This window comes from Fundulus heteroclitus, chromosome 14 (genome assembly GCF_011125445.2).
Source record: "Fundulus heteroclitus isolate FHET01 chromosome 14, MU-UCD_Fhet_4.1, whole genome shotgun sequence".
NCBI lineage: Eukaryota > Metazoa > Chordata > Actinopteri > Cyprinodontiformes > Fundulidae > Fundulus > Fundulus heteroclitus.
In genome coordinates, this window is record NC_046374.1 from 28194188 (window position 1) to 28214346 (window position 20159).

Consider the following 20159-nt stretch of genomic DNA (forward strand, 5'->3'; position numbering starts at 1 on the left):
ACGGGTTCTGATGGATCAGAGCTCCACATCCAGATGTGCAGCTCTGGAAAGCGCCGCGCTCCGCTCTGCTGCGGCAGAACAACGTTCATCATCTGACGGCTCAGCGGGCCGATAAACAGCGAAGCAGCAAAACAAACCGTGTCGCAGAATGAAGCAGGAAGCCCTGCAAACCACTGACCACATCATAAAGTAAAATGAGCAGAAAGGCAGGAATGGTCCTGATGAAGACATTTACATGAACTACATCCTTGTTTACACTGAGAAAACACAGCAGATCCATACTGGCTGCAAAACTGTTTTCTTTAATAGAATGATCCTTTATTTGTTCCTCAGTAGGAACATTTGTGTATCAGTAATAAGCCGACACAAACGGCACATTAAAGGTAAGAAATTAAATTAAAAATAACTGCATAACTGAAAGTAACCTTTATTACATTAGTATAAAAGGTCCACATAAATAGTCCTCTGAATGAGAGCTGAATCATCCCCTGCTTATTGGTTTGGTCTAATTAAGGAACTTAAAGTTTAATTTTCTCTTGTTGCTCACAGAAATAACCCTGAGCCTTCAAAAACTAATTAAAAAATGCTCCAGTGACATCAAAAATGAAGCCGAGTGTAGAGCTTGATATTTTAGCATGGTGAAAACCCGACCCTGTAGACGCCGTCACCCCCATGGAGACACGGCAGGGGCAGCATCATGCTGCGGGGATGTTGCTCCTCAGCAGAGAGAGTGGATGAAAAGACAAAAAGGAGCCAAATAAAAGATTATTTCAAAAGAAAACGCATCAGAGGACGTCAAACACTTGATAAAAGCACGGCCTAGTCAAAATCCAGACCTACTTCTGTTCACGGGCTCTTTCCATCCAATCTCACCAAGCTTGATTCATTTAATAAAGAAAAAGTGTTAAACTGCAGCAGGTCCAACCAATCACTGACTCAGAGGGGATGAAAACAAACACACCTTAAGGCTTTCAGGTCTTTATTGCTAAGACTTCAGGTCCAAAACCTGTTTCCTGGGACCAGATCAGGAAGCAGAACCAGGATCCAGTGTAGCTTCCACTAAATGACAGTCTCAACCACTGACAGGTGGCCGGTTGGATTCCCTCAGTCACAGATATGCGCTCCAGGAACTGGCTTGGCTCAAGAACAGGCAGCTCCACTTGACACTCCCCGATAAACTGAGCAGATTAGCTGCTGCTGCGTGGAAGCTGGAGTTTAAAACCTGACAAACTTTCTCCATAAAGAAGCTTAAAGAATGGGGACAAAAAAACCCACGACCGACACGCCGACCTGAGAGCAGGAATACGCCTTTAAGAGCTGCGTTTCCCCGACGTGTGAGCAGAATGACAACCAGCTAGCTCGGGAAGCTAACGCTAGCCTAACGGTTGTTACACTTGGTGATAAAATAAATAAAGTTACAAAAATTACAGGAGAATAACAGGAGAAACGGATTAAAATAGCAGCTGTGAGTCATTCCCGGCGGATAGAAGTCCGTGTTCAGGTTTTCACCCCGCGGTTTAGCGCAGAAACTCGCCAGATTTTTGTTGTTTGCTAAAGTTAGCCCGTTAGCCGTCCGATAAAGGAAGCATCTGCGTTTAAAAAGTTTTGAGGGAGCTCCCCGGGAGCCGAGTGACGCCGAGCGGTCAGAGCCCCTTCCGGCGGGGCGGCCAGACACGCCGGCCTCCGCGGGGTTGGACTCACCGGAGCGTCGGCCCGATGCAGTTGGTGTCCGTGCTCTCGATTTCCCGCAGGATGCGCTCGTGTTCGGCTGCTGTCTCCACGCTCGCCATCCTGCATGTTGCTGTGGACGTTTTTTTTTTCCGAGCGGCGCTGAGCGGAGGGACTGCGGACAGGTTGGGAGGAGGGACCGCGCGGTGGCTTCGATAAAAGCTGCGGGGCAGCCCGGGTGGGCGGGCACTCCGGGTGTTCCAGTCCAGTGGTTCCGAAATGATAATAATAATAATAATAATAATAATATTAATAATAATAATAATAATAATAATAATAATAATAATAATAATAATAATAATAATAATGTTTGAGTTTCATTTTTGGAAAATGAAAATCATGAAAATAAATTTAAATTTTTTATGGTAAAAAAACAAACAAAAAAAAAACAGACAGGCAGGCAGATGTGTACGTTTGGTTTGATTTGCTTCATGTATAAAAATTGTAAAAAGAAAAGAGAAACATAAAATACGCACATTTCCTCAAATTTTGTCAAAATGATTCGTCCCGTGACGTCACTGACCGCACTGGTAAGTTGTGCTTTCAGCATTGAGTTCACAATGTGGCAGTTTTTGCTAAATACTTTCCTTTTCCAAATTCAGCAAAAATAAATAAATAAAGACTAATTTTGTCATTTTATGAGTTCATCTGCTGGAAAGAAAAAAAAAAAGGAACTCCAAAGTGAAACAGCGCACCCTACAGTCACATTATAAGGTGCACGTGCAAGAATATGGAAAAAGCAATTTCTTATTTACATGATTTTATTGTATCCATGAAAATAAAATGAAACAAAATGAATAAAATAAACAAATTACGTTTTTAATCGTTATTTTTTTTACAAGGTAAAAGCAAAACAGCTTTAATACCTTGTCTATTTAAAGAAATCAAATAGCCACCTACAGTACAAAAGTACAAAATAAAAAGTAGCACATTCATGGTTGTTAGCAGGCACCCAATTCTGCAGGCATAATATACTGCCATAGAAGGCCCTGTTTTCTCTGTTCACCTCAGAGGTGTTGCTTGGCATCTTTTTTCCCCACAAAACAGATTTAAATATGCAAGAACATTCAAAATATACACATTTCTACATATAAATAAAAAAAACTATGATGTTTTTGCATTGAAATTTACTGAAAATACGCTCCCCTGCCATATACAGGCAGTGATGTCACGGGGTGAAGCATGTCATTTTTTTTACCACATTTCAAGCCCTGAAAAGTGTCAGCATATGAGGGAAATTGAGCTTTTTTTCTTCTTTTTTTGACAGTTATTAAATTGATAAGTTTTTTAAATTTGAAAACAAAATCATTATACCGATACATTACTTTTTTGTTCTTAATTATTGTATTTTTGAGGGAATTTCAAGTTGTCCACGTTTCAACATCTTGACAAGCATTTCAAAGCAGTAGCATGACTTTATTTTCTCCAGTTTGTTCTGTTAAATCATAAAAAAAACAAAGAAAGAAAATAAAATCTGATCCCCTGGCCCAACATGATTGATTCACTTCAAAAATACAGTGTAGTTATCGTTCCATTTTCAGTCAGAAACTGATCTTCCATAAAGTTATCACTAAATGTTCCTAAGAAACTTTAACCATAATGTAACTATGATGATTTAACCATTATGTGTAACTTATTATGGCCTAAGGAGACATTTCAATGTAAAACTTGAAAGACAATTTGAACATTAAAAAAAGCACCTTACATTTTATTTAGTTTTAATATTTCCAAAATAAAAGCAAGACTCAGGCTGGGATTCGAACCAAGGACCTTATTGCTGCAATACCGTGCAGTCCAATGGTTACACACTGTAATTTTACATTTTGTCACCCTAGAACGCAAACATTCAATCAACCAAATAATTATTTAAAGTAAATCAGATGGTTTTATTTTGAAGGGTTTTATTTTGAAGGGAAGTCAACATCCGCTTTTTGCCTCTAGCTCTTGCAGCCTTGACGCCGCTACGTCCTCCTGCCGCCTGACGGGAAAAGGAAGGTAAACATGGAGGTAAATGACTGAAAAGCGCAGTTTTATCACCAGGGATGTCATGCACTGAGTGCTGGGGGAGCTTTTATTGTCATGAGGTGAAGTCCTGCCGGATGAACGGGGGGGATTTGGTGACGTAGCAGAGCCAGGACTGCTCTGCAGACCCAGATCAGAGTCCAGTCAGTGATAAGGAACTTCAAGAGCTGCAGAAAATCCTCTGATTTACATAGTTTAAATATAGTTTGAAAACCTAGTGGTCCGTGTGCATGTTCTGAAAGCTTTAATTAGTTAATTAGTCTTTTCAGGGTTTGTGTTTTGCAGAAATAACCCTGCAGGCTGTGTTGTGACAGATCAGCTCCACCTGCAGGCATTTGGAGGACAATCCTGATATCTGGTGAGGTAACATGTGTCCTGTTGGGTTTCTCTCAGCCCCAGAAGAAGCTGATCAACTCGGCGGAGCGCTGCGTGGACGAGGCTCTCTGCGGCCTGGTCAGGGCCTCCGGGGGCCTCTGTCTGCTGAAGGGCCACAGAGTGGTGCTGCGCTCAGACCTGGCCAGCCTGAAGGGCAAAGTGGGCCTGGTGTCTGGAGGCGGATCGGGACACGAGCCAGCTCATGGGGGTAAGGATCAGGATCCACGGTCTGGTGACGTTCTCACGTTCAATGAGGGATCCATGGGGAAAAGAAAGTACACCTGGGTCACTTCTGAGAAGTTTACACACCAAGACGTCTGCTGGACGATAAATCAGTAACAATAGATATCAATAGATAGACGTGTATCGATGAGGGTCAATAAAAAGTTTGATAGAAAAACAGTTTTCCTTCCTTTTGCATTCTAGCCTATCCCAAAAAAGTTCAAAAACAAAACAACTGGACTTTTTTTTCCTGAAATTTTAAGATGTTTCACTTCCCATCCAGAAAGCTTTCTCAGTTCAAATGTCTGGAGTAATGTGGAGCTCCAAGCTTTATACTACTGGCCTTGTTATATCTTATAACATGCAATTTAAACCGGTTCAATTTGCATGTTTGCATGTTGGAATGACCGTGACCTGGATGACTGAGAATCTTCACCAGCATTCTAGCCAATCGTGTAGGTTAATATTACAGTCATTACATCCTCCCAACCAATCACAGCGCAGACCCAGGAACCAAGCTCCGCCCCTTTCAAAAAGTTCCGAGACCACAAGTTCATTTTTCTTTCTTAAAAACTTGCAGTTGTGGTAAAAAGTTGGTTGAATAAAGGGTTGTGCTTGAATTCAGTGTTTGTGTGTTCTGTATCTAAATATAGGTCACTAAAAAACACTGTAAAATGTCCAGGGCAGCACTTAACATATATGTTTTGAATTTGTTGATAGTTATCGATATCGATCAAAAATTACTGACTAGTCGTTTTCTGCGTCTTTCAGATTATTGTGGAGATAATGTTTGCAAAGCTGCTTCTTCACATTCACGTTTGCAGACGTGGGTTTCCCCACGGCTCGCTGTAGGTCACACCACGGCATGTAAATCAGGTTGAGGTCTGGGCTTTGACTAGGCCAGGGGTGTCAAACTCATTTTGGTTTAGGGGCCGCATACAGCTCTGAGTAAACTCATTGCAAGATTAAATAGAACTAATAAAAGTGGACTTGTTGTTGATTTTTATATTAAATGAATTTCACTTTTACACAATATATTATGAATAACCTCAGCGTTTTTAAGAAAACTATGTGTAGTTTCAACAATACTTTTACTCAGTTAAACATTTACTTATGCATTATGCATAAGAACTGATCACAGTGATTATACAATGTTGAAAAACATTTATTCACATTTTTTGGAACTTAAAAACACTATCCTGCATGACAAAATACATCAAACAGATAAAAATTAAGAAACTATTTAAAATCAATTTTCCACATCTGAAGCTCAGTGCTACCATCTGCTGATTAAAACACAGCGCCCCTCGTGGACAATATAGGAACTGCAGATTTTCAAATAAACGAAGGACATGTTTTTTTTTCAATAATTCTATCATTCTCTTCCTTTTATCTCCTCTTTCTTTCACCTTTTCTTTTTTTTTCTTGTTCTTCCTTTCCTCTCCTACTTTCCCACTGTAGTGTCCATATCATTTGAGATATTCCCCGCATGAATCATAATAAAACTATTCACATTCATAAAACAAGCGGAGCACTATGGCAAAAGCAGTACTGCTCCACTTGTGAAAAACAAATCTGATGAGCTCTTTTTGGCATTAAGACAACAATTCTTATTGCCACATTGCCAGACAGGACACTGAAAAAAAAAATTGTTTTTTTTTTTGAATAATGATAAAGCATTTAGTCACCGGACTGGACTAAATTGTTCGGCAGGCCGGAACCGGCCCGCGGGTCGTATGTTTGACACCCCTGGACTAGGCCATTGCAGTGTTGATTTCAGAACTTGGTTGGTATCGAGGTTGAGCTTCCGAACGTTTTGGGTTGGTTGACCCAATAACTGCAAGTCGTCCCAGTCCTTTAGCTGCAGAACAAGCCCGGATCATCACCCCTCCACCACCATGTTTGACAGTGAGGAGCTGTTGGTTTAGCTTTCTCCAAACATGCATTACGGCTAAACGCGTCTACTTTGGTCTCTGTTTAAACTACTTTTTTTTTTTATTATTCCAGGAGTCCAGGGGATTGTTTAGATCAGGGGTGTCCAAACGTTTTGCCACATGGGGCGAAATTCTCATGTCAAAAGTACTGGAGGGCCAGAAAATGGATAATAACTATAAAATATTAACCCCAAAATTATGTTGCGATTTTTTTTTTGCCTGCTTTATAAAATATGATGATTTTAATAAAGCAAATTATTGAGATTTTCTGTAGGAAAAGGACGTTAAAATGCTGTAGATCCAAAGTTAAAGACGGGTTTTCCGCACATTTGCTTCACTAAAAGATGGTCACCCAGTTTGCAAATGATGTTAGACTCAAAAAAACTGAATTATTTTTGGTCTGCAACGAGAGCAGGATCTGGGACGGGATTTATTAGACAACACTTGCTGTATTTAGCTAATTTTAAGAAATGATTTGAAAAAAACAAAAACAGCTTTAAATGCACAAACATTTACATTTGAGTTTAAGTCCTCAGACAGATGTGGTCGTATTTACCATGAAATTAAACAGAATGTAAAAAGTGTGGTTATTAAAAGATGAATACATTGTGTTGTACCCAACAACATTTTCACCTGTAAGATCTCAACCTGCCCTCAAAAAAATAAAACGTTTCCATCTCCATCAGCCAAATCTGTCCTGTTGATCAAATCTTTCTTGAAATGCAGCTTGGGTAGGCGGGAGGGGGGCACAGAAAATCCATCCAGGGGCCACAAATGGGCCCCGGGCCGCACTTTGGACATGCCTGGTTCAGATGCAGCTTTATGCACCAGAGTCATGGAGTCCTACTCTTCTGAGAGGGATTAAGCTTTATCAAAAACCTATACTTGTTTAGTCTTTTCCTTAATTGTACTGTCACCCACGACTGCAACTCAAATCCTCAGTGATAGACTCTCCTCTCCCTCCTCACACCTATCTCTGTTTTATTATTCTGTTATTTACAAGACTATAATGTTCACCTGCACTCCTGACTGTTAATATTGTCACAACTGTTTACATGCATCCTGCACTACTCACCTTGATTGAATATTGATTTGCACTGCTGACTGTTTATTCACAATTGTCTACATATACATTTGCAATACCGTACTTTAACTGTAATATGCAATTACCTTCCACTGCACTTTAATTTAAATAGCTTCTGTCCAAACTCTATTTATTCATTTTATAGTAACAGCTACTGTACCTGTATGTCATGCTCACAATTCTGCCTATAGTAATAGCTATCTGTACATATATTCATAGTACATGTAAACTCTGTTATAATAACAATCATCTGTAAATTATGTTATTGTACATATCTGTAAAAACTCCATAGTAATATCCACCTGTATATTATATTCAGTACATATCCAGCTATAAATTTAGTTCACAATACTTGTTATCTATATATTATACTCATAAGACAACTCTATCAGTAAAATTCTGTTTATAATAGTATTCATCTCTATATTTATTCAGTAATAACCCATGTCTTGTACTTATGGAACCATTGTTTATCCTGCATTTGCTACTATTGCACTTCTGGTTAGACCTAAACTGCATTTTGTTGCCTTGTACCTGTGTAATTACAATAAAGTTGAATCTAATCTAATCTAATCTTAATGAACTGTTGGTTCTCACGTTAAGTTACTGTTTAGTCCTGTTTTTTTTTTTTTTTTTTTACTGGGATATCAATCCCTTAAGAGTGACGACTACCTTTTGTTACTCACTTGAGAACAATCTGTCTCGCTGCAGAATGATGGGGTTTAAACTGTTTAGATATTATTTTACAGCCCTTACCACGTCACTGGGACTTGCTTCCCTAACTTCACTGCTGTTATCTTTCCATCCTGGCATGGTGTTAACGCACATCTGCACGCCTCAGTCCTGCAAACTGCTTTTTTGAATAATGATGTGAAATCTGTTGGGTCCATTTTCTTACTCACTTATCCCTCATGGGGTCGTGAGGGGTGCTGGTGCCTACCTCCAGGAGTTCAATAGGCGAGAGGCGGGGTTCACCCTGGACAGGTCGCCAGTCTGTCGCAGGGCAACACAGAGACAGAGAGGACTAGTTTAGTTCATTTTAGGATAAATATGAATAATTTATCCTAATATGTAAAACCCCAGAATAAAGAGGGTGCAATTTTTTTGTCCTTTTAACTATAGGTTTGTGATAATTAATCAACTTTAACAGTATTTTACCAGGAGTCTGTTCCCACTTTAACCATACTGTGGTGTCCTCAGGTTACATCGGTGCTGGTATGCTGTCTGCAGCCGTGGCAGGAGGAGTGTTCGCCTCCCCGCCGCCCGCCAGCATCCTGGCCGCCGTTCTCTCCTTACACCAAGCAGGTGAGCTGCTCCTCAGGTCGCCTCACTGGTTTTTTTCTTTGAAATGCGGAAATTTAATTCAGTTCAATTACATTTTATTTATATAGCAGCAGTTCATGAAGCATGCCATCTCAAGGCACTCTCCAAAGTCAAATTCAATCAGATTATACAGATTGGTCAGAATTTTTTTTTTCCTATATAAGGGAACCAGTTGATTGCTTCAAAGTCCCAAAAAGCAGCATTCACTCCTGGATAAGCGTAGAGCCACAGGGAGAGTCGTCTGCATTGTCCATGGCTTTGCAGCAATCCCTCATACTGAGCAAGCATGAGGCGACAGTGGACAGTCGTCTGCATTTCCATCTCCATCAGCAAGACTGAGCAAGCTTCATGCTTCATGAGGGATTGCAGCAAAGCCATGAACAATGCAGATGACTCTCCCTGTGGCTCTACGGTTCCCCAGGAGTGAATGCTGCTTGTCGGGACTTTGATGCAATCAACTGGTTTCCTTATATAGGACATTTTTGACCAATCTACATAATCTGATTGATTTTGACTTTGTAAAGTGCCTCGAGATGACATGTTTCATGAATTGGCGCTATATAAATAAAATTGAATTGAATTGTTGATGGCTTTGTAGCAATCCCTCATACTGAGCAAGCATGAAGCGACAGTGGGAAGAAAAACTCCCCATTAATAGGAAGGAGAAACCTCCAGCAGAACCAGAACCAGAGTCAGTGTGGACGGTCATCTGCCTAGATCGACTGGCGGTTAGAGAAGACAGAACAGAGACACAACAAGAGAGACAAACAAGCACAGAAGCACACATTGATCTAGTAATCTGTTCTACATTAGAATGTAATAGCGGGTGATCTGTTTTCCCTGGATGATGTCACAGTTAACAGAAAGCTAGACCAGGTGTACCTTCTATGAAGAAAAAAAGAGAGAACAAAAAGTTAAAAGTTGAAATAACAACAGACAATGGAAAATGGAGAGTAGTAGGAGAACTCAGCAGAGTGAGAGAAATAGACCCTGATGTCCTCCAGCAGCCTAAGCCTATATAGCAGCATCAGAAATCTGACGAGTGGCGTCCCTCGTTGCTTCTCCAGGAGCCTCGGGGGTCCTGCTCATCGTGAAGAACTACACGGGGGACCGTCTGAACTTCGGCCTGGCGGCGGAGCAGGCCCGTCACCGCGGGGTCGACGTCGACATGCTGATCGTCGCGGAGGACTGCGCGTTCGACCGGCCCAGCAAGGCCGGCAGGAGAGGCCTGTGTGGCACCGTCTTCATACACAAGGTGCGTGGCAAAGACCGCTGAAACCTCTGGGTTTGTGACGAATAGTTACTCCAACCACCAAAACGTTTATTTTTATTTAATTCACTAAATAAAATAGTTGCTGCTGTTAAACTTTTGTTCAGCTTGCTGGGGCTTTGGCAGAAGAAGGCTGTTCACTGGACCAGATCGTTTCCAAGATGAGAGACGTTTTGAAAGGGATCGGTGGGTGCCTTTACTCTGTAGACCCTAAAAGCGGATTAAAAATAAGTAAAATGTTCTTAAAGTTAGTGTATTTGTTCTTGATTTGAGCAGGTAAATAAGATTATCTGCCAATGGAATGAGTATTTTTACCCCCTAAAATGAGTTAATTATATAAACTGCACTTGAAATGAGATGATGGAGATGAATTGTTCCTATTTTAAGTGCAAAAAATCTCATTCCATTGGCAAATCATCTTATTTACCTGCTTAAATCTAGGACAGATACACTCACTTTAAGAAAATGTTACTTATTTTTAGTTTTGTTCTTGCAGTGTATACCAGAGCAGCTTTATGTCGTCTCATAAGTATTAATTTTGTTGACTCTTGCTTCACAGGCACGCTGGGAGTGAGCCTGTCTCCATGCAGCGTTCCAGGATGCCTTCCATCGTTCGACCTGCCGCCAGGAGCCATGGAGCTGGGACTGGGTGAGGGGTGGCAGAGTCTGGTGAAGCTGTAGGTCTGATGGAGGGAGGGAGGGAGAGATAAGATTTGATTCTATGTTTTAAAAATCAACGGTTATCGGTTAGCTTTCATATGATCAGTTCCTGTTGCTCGTCTCTCTGTGACTTGTTTGCTTGAGGCTGAGTAGACGATGATCGACAGCTAGCTAGGCCAAGTATTCATCTTAATTCTGCATAGCTGTTAGACTTGGAGCTAATGCTGCAGGTAAAATACTGACAGCTCATAACTATTCCACATGACCACCAAAGCATAAAAGCCTTATGTCATTTCCAGACTGCAGTCAGTAGAGTGAGCAGTGACTTGTGTTCCAAAAAAAGTAAAAACCAAAGCAACTGGACTTGTTTTCCGTAGTCGAAGACGTTTTTGCTTCCTCTCCAGGAAGCTTTCTCAATTCAAAAAGTCTGGAGTAATGATGAGTACCAAGCTTTATACTACTGCCCAAACAAAGGCCTTATAATGGCTTAGACAACATGCAAATACAACAGAAACAGGTCCATCCCTTAGTAATGGGCGGTCGTTAAAGTCATTAAGACAGCAGATTGACTTGTTGCGTATTCAAGGCTGACTGCAGAGCTGTGTGACTTCATCAGATTCACACGCAGAGTGTCAGATATCCCCCCCTAATATCAAAGAGAAACTCTTAGAGAGCAGTTTTAACCTGTGCGATGTCGTCCACCAGGAATCCACGGAGAACCTGGAATCAAGAGATCAAAGGTGAGTCTAAAACAGAGTCACGGGTAGATGTTTTTTTAAATTATTTTTATTTTACTGGCCAGCTTTGTTTCTTCGCATTCTTGTCCCTCAGGTGGCGTCTGCAGATGAGGTGGTGAAGACCATGATCGATCACATGACCAACCCTGACAGCCAATCACATCTGCCGTTGAAATCAGGTCGGCTTACGGCATTCTGTTTATTAGCCTGGGTGTTTTAGAAGCCTGTGCCCTATAAATGCTCCGTTAGCCAAAGAATCATTGTTATGCATTTATCTAAGTAGCCTAGCTATGTTATTATGGATATTGTGGAGAGGAAATAATTAAAACAACAGAGTTATCCTCTAGTCAAGGTTTGGGTGGAGCCCTCTAGTGGTCTGGCACAGTATTACACACACTCAATGACGTTCTGAGCACAAACATCCCAAACATTTATGTCTAACCTGATTTAAAGTATGTTTACAAGCCTGAGTTTTAAGCCTCTCTGAGTCTCTTCACAGCATGAGGACTTTAAAAGAATTAGCTTTTCATCTTTGTTTCACAGGGGACAGTGTTGTTTTGTGTGTGAACAACCTGGGAGCTCTGTCCTGCCTGGAGATGGCTGTGGTCACCCGAGCCGCCATCACCTGCCTGGGTGAGCAGAGACCGCCAGTGTCAGTCTGTGGTTATGTGGACAACTAATATTTGAAGGTTTGCCTTCTAAAAAGCAGTGTTTTAGTGCTAATATGCTATTTCAGAACCAAAGCAACGTAATTTAGCATTAGTTTAACTGGCGCTTCACAGTCTGCCGTGCATTTAGACTTTCTTTGCTAGAGATTTATGTCGTGATGCCTTTTTGAAGCGTAGCATAAATTATTTCTAGAGTAAATCGGCAATAAGGTGGTAAAGTCGTTAAGAAACAATGTTTTCTATGCTTCCCACGAATCCAAAAATGAAAGACATAAACAATGTTAAGACTTTAATTATTTTGCCCAAATCATATTATTAAAGAGGTTCACCAACATTATGGAATAACATGTTTTCCTAATATCTTGATGCCTTACCTTTAGTCCCTTGACGTGTTTTCCTGTTGTGTTTTTACATGTAGATTGTACAGCACTTGGCCACGCTGTCTATTTTGGAGTGAATTTATGTTTTTTTTTCACTATTGGTTTTTTTTCCCCCCAAGGTTTTTAGATGCACTTCACTCCCAACAGAGCAATCTGGGTCGCTTTTGTACTTTCTATGCCGCTGACTTAAACTTTAAATATTTAGTTTTTTTGTTCTTAAATATACACTATCATTGCAATTTGCAAATTTTCATTTGGAATTTTTTTTTATTTTGTTTCTACAGATTGTTATGAATTGGTTCTTATTACTTTTGAGTAACTTTGCATTTAAAAATGATGTGCTGCAAAATGTTGTTAACATATAAATTAAAATCTGCATAAATAGGATGGAAAACTGATGGAAATGTTTTGTTCTAGCCTATAAAACTGACTTATACCACTAAAACTGGCATTTTAGTTGTGTTGGTTGGATTTGGTGTGGGCCAAGGTTAATAACTTAACTCATGAAAGAACATTGGAAACATATTTCTGATACCGTATGTTATCTTTATTTTTTGCATACAAGAGACACAGATGAAGCATTGTTTGGACCCCAGAGTAGATTAAAAGTCTAAAATATATATATTCAGGTAGATTGTTTGGGTTTAAAATTCAGTAAAGTGTTTCTTTTTAAACCAGCTGCCTAACTGGTGATTGGTCGATGTGGAAGGTCATGAATGGTGCATTTGTTTTTGATTTTTCCTTTTTAAAATGTTCTTTAAAAGCTGACTTTTCCATGTTCAATGATTATACTGATCCAAGCGACCTGAAACACGTTGGTTACATAACAAACGTACTGACTTTTACTCTTTCGTTGTATCGCCTCCCTAAAATAGTTCTCAGTCAGAGTTAAACAGGTAAAGAGATAAAGAGGTTAAAATAGTTTTACCTTGATATGTAATGTTTTGTGTGAAGTTTGGGGAGGAAAAGAAAAATCACAACATTTGTTTTAATGGCCATCTGGAAACTGATCGGTGGTTTCTATGGTTACAGAGAACCGTAAGGTGGTGGTTGCCAGGGTGATGTCGGGGTCGTTCATGACATCACTGGAGATGGCGGGAGTGTCGCTGACCCTGATGAGGGCCGACCAGGAAGTACTGAGACTGTTTGGTGAGCAATGACGCACGTAGGCTGTGAAATAAGAAAAAAGCTTGTTGTGTTTTGAAGATGTTGCGTAAAATTAATTGCAAAATGGGATTTGGGTACAAATCTTATTCTGCAATCTGAATCTGTTATGTTTGTGGTTGTAATGCGAGAAAAAAATGTAAATAAGTTCAAGAGGAACAGATACTTTTGCATGAAATGATTTTGCGTCCAAGAAATATGCATCCATTATCAGGGGTGGATTTGGCGGCATGCAATTTCCTCACAGGCCCTTTTCCTTCAGAAAATCCGAATAATTTGTTTCATTAAACTTATCATTTTTTATAAAGCAAGTAAAAGAAATTCACATAAATTTTTGGTAACTTTTTTATCGTTATTATCCATTTTCTGGCCCCTCGGAAGGAGGTCACCAAAAAGACAATAGGGCTGCAGCTATCGTTATTTTAGAAATCAATTAATCTATTGCTTATTTTTTATCAATTAATTGATTAATCTAATAGAGATAGCGATAGAGAATAGAGATACCCTTCATAAATGACCGTTCATCAATAAACAAGCAGAGTTTCCACCACCGTATTATAAACCTGGCGGCCTCCTTGCTTTACTTGCCACCCCCCTGCCAGGCTAAGCGTCGCTTGCTTACCGTATTTTTCGTACTATATGTCGCTCCAGAATATAAGTCGCATCAGTCAAAATATTCGTCATAAATAGGAAAAAAAAACATACATGAGTCGCACCAGACTATAAGCATCAGTGAAGCTGTAACCCGCCAAGACAACAGAGCTGTAAGCTAGCGCTAGCTGCTATGACACAGCGAAACAACATACAAACATGTTGCTAGTCGAAACAACAAACATGGCTTCAGCCTTTGTTGTCTAAAAGTTAATGTTTCAATACATTTTTAAGTAAAGGTGACCAGATTTCTCTACCAAAAACCGGGGATGTCTCTGATTTTGTTGAGAAGCTCTGTCTGGGGGTCTGGGGCACGCTACGGTACCCGGCTACGTCGCTCCTTCGAGCTGCGTCACGCATCGCTCCTCGCTCCAGTAACGATTTCCCATATCTCCTGTCAGACGCTAAGACCAGCGCCCCCGCCTGGCCGAACCTCAGCACTGCATGTGTGAGCGGACGCAGCCACGTCGCTGAAGCTCCCGTCATGAGCACGCGGCCACAGGACGACAAACACTCACAAGGTCAGTCGGTTTGGCTGCGATCTGGCTCCTCCTGTTTAATATGTTTATTTTATATAAGGTTGCTCTCAATGTTGGCGTTTTATTTTCGGCCAGGGCCCCTGAGTCCTGTGATGCGCACAGTTTTGGAAAGGATTTGTTCCACTTTGCTGGAAAAGCAGGAGGAACTCAACTCTCTGGACCGGGCATCCGGGGACGGAGACTGCGGCAACACTCACTCTCAGGCCGCCAGAGGTAAGAAACGGCGAAAATGCACATCTGTTGGTACTAAAGTCTCTAAAAAGGCGAAACGAAACCTGTGGACAGACCATTGCAACTTTCTGCTGCAGCCGTTCAAGACTGGCTCCAGGGTCACGTGGTTCCCGGCTGCCCGGGGCAACTGCTTCTGGTTCTGGCTGGACTGGTGGAGGAGAAGATGGGTGGATCTTCTGGAGCGGTACGGCAAGCCATTTATTATATAATCATTAGACGAAATCATCCAGAAAGGATATTTTTAGGTTTTTTTAAGATGAAAAGAACAAAAAATTTGAATTTCATCATTTCATTCATTTATTTCAACCTCACATTTCCTATATAGTGTCTTTAGTTTTTATTTTAGGCTATGTAAAGACTTATATCCTGCTGAATAGCCATACAGATGTGGACTGGGTGATGTGTGGGGAGTAAAAGGATGTCACAAAGTTTGGGGAAAATGAAACCGATCAGCCCACACAGAGGGCTTAATCCAAAGACGTTGTTGAGACTCTCTTTTGGTAAAATCTCCAGCTAATTACACCAAAAAAGTGAAACTGAAAAGCTGATGTGCCAGGCTAGTCTTGATGCTAAAATGTAACGCAAAATGCTACTCAGTAGTTTGTATGAAGCTATGCACAGAGCCTCCCAGAGGACTTCAGGCCCTCATGAAGTCCGTTTATAAAGCTTTAGTCAGATACCTTCGCCCCAGAGGCTCACAGTTTAAATGGTGAGCATTACTATCACTCTGAAAACACGACAACCACTCACTGATATCTAGAAGAAGGTGATTATAAATCTCACAGTGGTCTGATTATGTGGTAATATTGCCTGCTATACATGCTGAAGTCTATGCGTTGCTATGTGCTCCTATTTTGGTCAGACAAGCCCACAACTCTTGTCTTCTGTGTCCTTCAGCTGTACAGCCTGTTCCTCACCGCCGCCGCCGGTCATCTGACTGAGGGGCGGAGCGGCGCCGCCGCCTGGGCCGCTGCAGTGCATGCTGGGACACAAGCCATGAGAAGGTGCCCGGACAGCTAAAACCATCTTCTGTGTCTTTTTATGTTTGGGTCACAACATTTGATCTCCTGCTGCAGGTTTAATGGCTGTTCACTATCTGAGGCTCTGAGCTTCCACTCGTCACGTCAACATGACTGAAAGGCAGAAATTACTCATACCAGTGGCCTAATTTTCCTGCGCCTACGTTCCCAAATGTGATCAAACTAGTGCTGAACCATGCAAAAAAACAAAATATTCACAGCAAAACGACTTTATTATCAGAGTTTTGGGTTTTTTCTCAAACCCACGTTTCCTTTTGGTTTTACACTGCAAGTGCAACAGACAGCAGCATCGGGTCGTCAGGGTTCATTTTGGAGCGTGAATGCAGCTGTATTATAGAGATTGCTGCAAAATGCACCATTTATCAGGCTTTTACTGTCTGGTTTAAGTTACTGAGCATCAGCTTTATTTCATTTTCAACATCTTTCAACCATGTCTGATTAAATTATGAGGATTTAAATTAATTCGTCCTGCAGTTGATAAATCAGTCTAGACAAAAAAAGGCTTAATGTTATTTTAATATCGCGGCAGTTTCATTAAAACATAACATTTAAGCAGCCTGAGTGAAACCCAGAACTGGTTAAATTATAGATTTGTTTTAATAGTTACCACAATATTTTTTCTTTTTTTTTTTATCTTATCGTTTCTCACAGTTTAGGCTTTATTAGTTTCAGAATATTTCACTATTACAAAAATAAAACCTGTCCTCCGTCAGGTATGGAGGAGCTGACCCTGGAGACAGAACAATGGTGAGAAGCGTAGATGTTGTTACACCAGCTGGGTGATATAATGTAACTTACTCTTAAACCTGACCGTGTTTGTCCTCTAACCTCTCCGCTGTCCTCAATCTGTAGCTGGACGCTTTGTGTCCTGCTGCTGCTGAGCTCATGAAGCTGACCGACGCACCGCCTGCTGGACAGATGGCGGTACTACACGCTGCAGTGCAGGTACAGAGACCACAAACCAGCTGTGGAATCTCTGAATGTGGGGCCAGCGGGGCCTGGAACCACCAGATGTCAGTGGGACAGAATCAATCTTTATAGAGCAATATTGTAAAAAAAAAAAAAAAAAAAAAAAAATTCTCTTACCATTAAAATACTGCTATAAACATTTGTGTCTATATATCCAAGTCTGCCAGAAAACTGACAAGCTCAGTAGCTGAATCCTCCTGAGGCGTCTTGATGTCGGGGCCGGCCCACCAACGTTTGTTTAAATAATGGACATCTAAAATCGCAGTGAGCATGCCCAACACGCTCTCAGTAGACAGAAGAGATCTAAAAATAAGTAAAATGTTCTTGAAATTAATGTATTTCTCCTTGATTTGAGCAGGTAAATAAGATTATTTGCCAATGGAATAAGTATTTTTTCCCCTTAAAATAAGATAATTAGATATACTGCGCTTGAAATAAGATGATGGAGATGAATTGTTCCTATTTTGAGTGTAAAAACCTTATTCCATTGGCAAATAATCTTATTTACCTGCTCAAATCAAAGAAAAATACTCTCATTTCAAGAAATATTTTCTTATTTTTAGTTCTTTTTTTTGCAGTGTTGGATCTTCCAATCAAAATACTGGAAATGCACACGTTATGTTTACGTTCTGCTGGATAGTGTGCGAACATCTAGAGGAGGCAAATGTATCTGTATAGCACATTTCAGTACAAGGACAATGAAAAGGGCTTTACATGATTAACACATTGGAAAATAAAAACAGAATAAAAGCATGTAAAAAAAAAACAGCCAAATGTAGTAAAATTTAAACAAAATAGGAAAATGGAAACAAAAAGCAAATAATCTACTGTTGGTAGTCCTTGCAGGCTCAGTGAAGGATTGATTTGAATCTCTCACTCATAATGTTCAATAAATGAACATTATGAGTGAGCCTTTATTTATAATTTTATGTATAAAAATTTAATTACATTTAGCTTATATAAAATGTATTTTGTAGTGTGTTGTTTATGCTAATTCATCTGTTTAATTTAACCCTGATCAAAGTCAGGTTGTATGCATCACAAAAAAATGAGTTGCTGCTAATAGTTGTTGAGTTTTTTTGCCCCACTTAAGTTATCACGGCAGAGACGTCACTCCAAACCACGGTTTTACACCATCTCCTCACAGCCGATAATCAATCTTTCATCTTCTCCTCTGACTCCACAGAAAGCAGCGGCGGGCGCGGAGGCGACCCGCCACCTCACGGCCAGGGCCGGGCGGGCCAGCTACATCGCCGCCGAGCGGGTCACGCTGCCCGACCCCGGCGCCGTGGCTGTAGCCGCCATACTGGGCGTCGTCGTGGAGACGCTGGCGGAGCAGAAGTGAGGCTAAACTCAGGATATACCTAGATCTACCACAAAAAGATCCGCAGAGCTTTGAAAAACTGTTTTGTCTGGATCTTTGCTTACATTGAGTGGTGGTTAGACCTGGCAACTGTATCCTAATCATTCTTTTTTTTTTTATAAAATAAAATATCTTAATTGTGCCTTAAAATACAATAACACAACATCATCACATGAGTTTTTATTTTGCATAAAAACTTTTTTTTTTCATTCCTGTTGGGCTAGTTTTCGAGATAAGTGAAAATAAATAGAAAAAAAAATTATTTTATGTTAGGAATCTTTGAAAAGATTGCATCAAATACAGACACAAATCTAACTAATAAACTCTGAATGCTATGTAACCTTTAAAAATTTGACTTTAGGTGCATTAAATAAAAACTGAATGACCATATGTTAGATTATACGCTGCAAGTAAAAGTTTCTGCCTCAGTGATGTTTAACGGCACAAAGTATGAGACATTCCAGCTCACTATGAGATCATAAAATACATAAATGCTCCTTTTTTAGAAATATGCACCAAGAAAACATTTAAAATTAGATCTTTATTCGCTCTGAGAACCTTTTTAGAGCAAGTTCACAGAAGATTGGAAAATAAATTTGTTTGAGATGACACCAGGCCATCCGAAGAGTTCCCCAAATTAGCGAAAAGCAGGAATTTAACAGCTTACGTCTCTCGGTGAGAGACGTAAGACGTTTTTTGATTTGCTGAGATTTAATCAGCTTTGTTGATTTTGGTTTGCCGTTTTCTTTTTGCTTACCTTTTTGTTTAGTTGGGTCCAAGATAACGTGAAGCTGCTCAACACGCACACCTACATGTTGGAAAAGCTAAAACGGCTTCTTTTTTTTAATCATTGCTACGATGTTTCTTTGATTTTTCGTTTTCTTTTCATTGGCACCTGCATTTCCATTTTCCAGTTGCTTTCAGACACTTTATTGAATTTTCATAATTTTTTTGTTTGTTAAATTTGTTTATGTTAACGTAAACAGATACGTTTTGATGTTATTTCAGTAATTTTACATAGCTTAGGAAACTTTATTGGAAGACAAACAGCAAAACCACACTGAAATATTGGTGTCTCCTTGGGAGTTTAATCAATAAATTGTTCCGATAACATTCGATCTCACTCAAAACTGTACGATTTCCTCTATGGTCACATTTCAAAGATAATTTTACGCAGTTTAGCATCAGTCGGCTGCAGTAGCGGTGACTCTCATTACAGGTTAAAATATTCTTTTCAGGTTAAATATGAAATGATGCTCCTCAAAATTCACTTATTTTCTGTTTATTTAGTCAAACACTGTGATGTTGTTGTCGATTGCACTAATAAATTAAAAAGAAATTCCATAAATGTGTTCTTTTGTGTGTTTTTAAGATAATTTAGCCTCTATACTGTGCCTTGTAAATGTGTTTTCACACCCCTTGAACTTTATCCCGTTACAGCGGCAAACTTCAAGGTGTTTAATCCAGATTTTATGTTGAAGATCATTACAAAAATGTTTCCAGATAAGAATTGGGAAAATGTGACGTGTTTCACTTTTTACTGCGATCGCTTTGGGATTTGTCCACCACCTTTGCACGTCTACAAATGGACATTTATGCCTGTTTTTCTTTGCTAAATGTCCCAAACATTGTCAGATTGGACAGGAAGAAAAGTCTTTCCACAGTTAGATTTATATCAGGGCTTTGACTAGGACATTTTAACACTTGCATTTAACATATGCTTTAATCTCACCCATTCTATTGTACCTGTTGCGGTATTTTTAGGGTCGCCCCCCCCCCCCAGTCTCAGGTCTGCTGTG

At 40.1% G+C, this 20159-nt stretch overlaps 2 protein-coding genes across 11 annotated transcripts in view; one reads left to right on the forward strand and one right to left on the reverse strand.

Moving 5' to 3' along the window:
• Positions 1 to 1902, reverse strand: part of exoc6b (exocyst complex component 6B) — a 139903-nt gene extending 138001 nt beyond the window's left edge. For 3 of the 8 annotated variants that reach the window (XM_036146666.1, XM_036146665.1, XM_036146671.1), the window contains exon 1: positions 1702 to 1899. In XM_036146666.1, the coding sequence (XP_036002559.1) occupies positions 1702 to 1790 (89 nt within the window). In that variant the 5' untranslated portion in view covers positions 1791 to 1899. Of the gene's footprint in view, positions 1 to 1701 lie in introns of all 8 variants that reach the window. The other 5 variants (XM_036146668.1, XM_036146670.1, XM_036146664.1 and 2 more) reach the window with 4 other exon arrangements.
• Positions 1026 to 19708, forward strand: tkfc (triokinase/FMN cyclase). 3 transcript variants are annotated; one of them, XM_036146674.1, is made up of 18 exons: positions 1026 to 1384; positions 3670 to 3735; positions 4144 to 4333; positions 8566 to 8670; positions 9756 to 9943; positions 10066 to 10144; positions 10518 to 10607; positions 11324 to 11358; positions 11450 to 11534; positions 11899 to 11988; positions 13436 to 13552; positions 14620 to 14739; positions 14833 to 14970; positions 15066 to 15172; positions 15886 to 15992; positions 16742 to 16775; positions 16881 to 16973; positions 18184 to 19708. In XM_036146674.1, the coding sequence occupies exons 2-18, from the start codon at positions 3730 to 3732 to the stop codon at positions 18340 to 18342; spliced, it is 1743 nt and encodes a 580-aa protein (XP_036002567.1). In that variant the 5' UTR covers positions 1026 to 1384; positions 3670 to 3729; the 3' UTR covers positions 18343 to 19708. The 3 variants fall into 3 exon arrangements, with proteins under 3 accessions (XP_036002567.1, XP_036002568.1, XP_021179272.2); XM_036146675.1 differs by having other exon boundaries at positions 3670 to 3723; XM_021323597.2 differs by lacking the exons at positions 1026 to 1384; positions 3670 to 3735 and adding an exon at positions 3790 to 3812.
• Positions 19709 to 20159: the final 451 nt, after the last annotated feature.

Bases quoted from the DNA above. Each gene is read 5' to 3' on its own strand.
- tkfc (XM_036146674.1), top strand. The intron at 9,944-10,065 runs GTGCGTGGCAAA...ACTTTTGTTCAG, and splicing joins GCACCGTCTTCATACACAAG to CTTGCTGGGGCTTTGGCAGA. The intron at 13,553-14,619 runs GTGAGCAATGAC...ATCTCCTGTCAG, and splicing joins GGAAGTACTGAGACTGTTTG to ACGCTAAGACCAGCGCCCCC.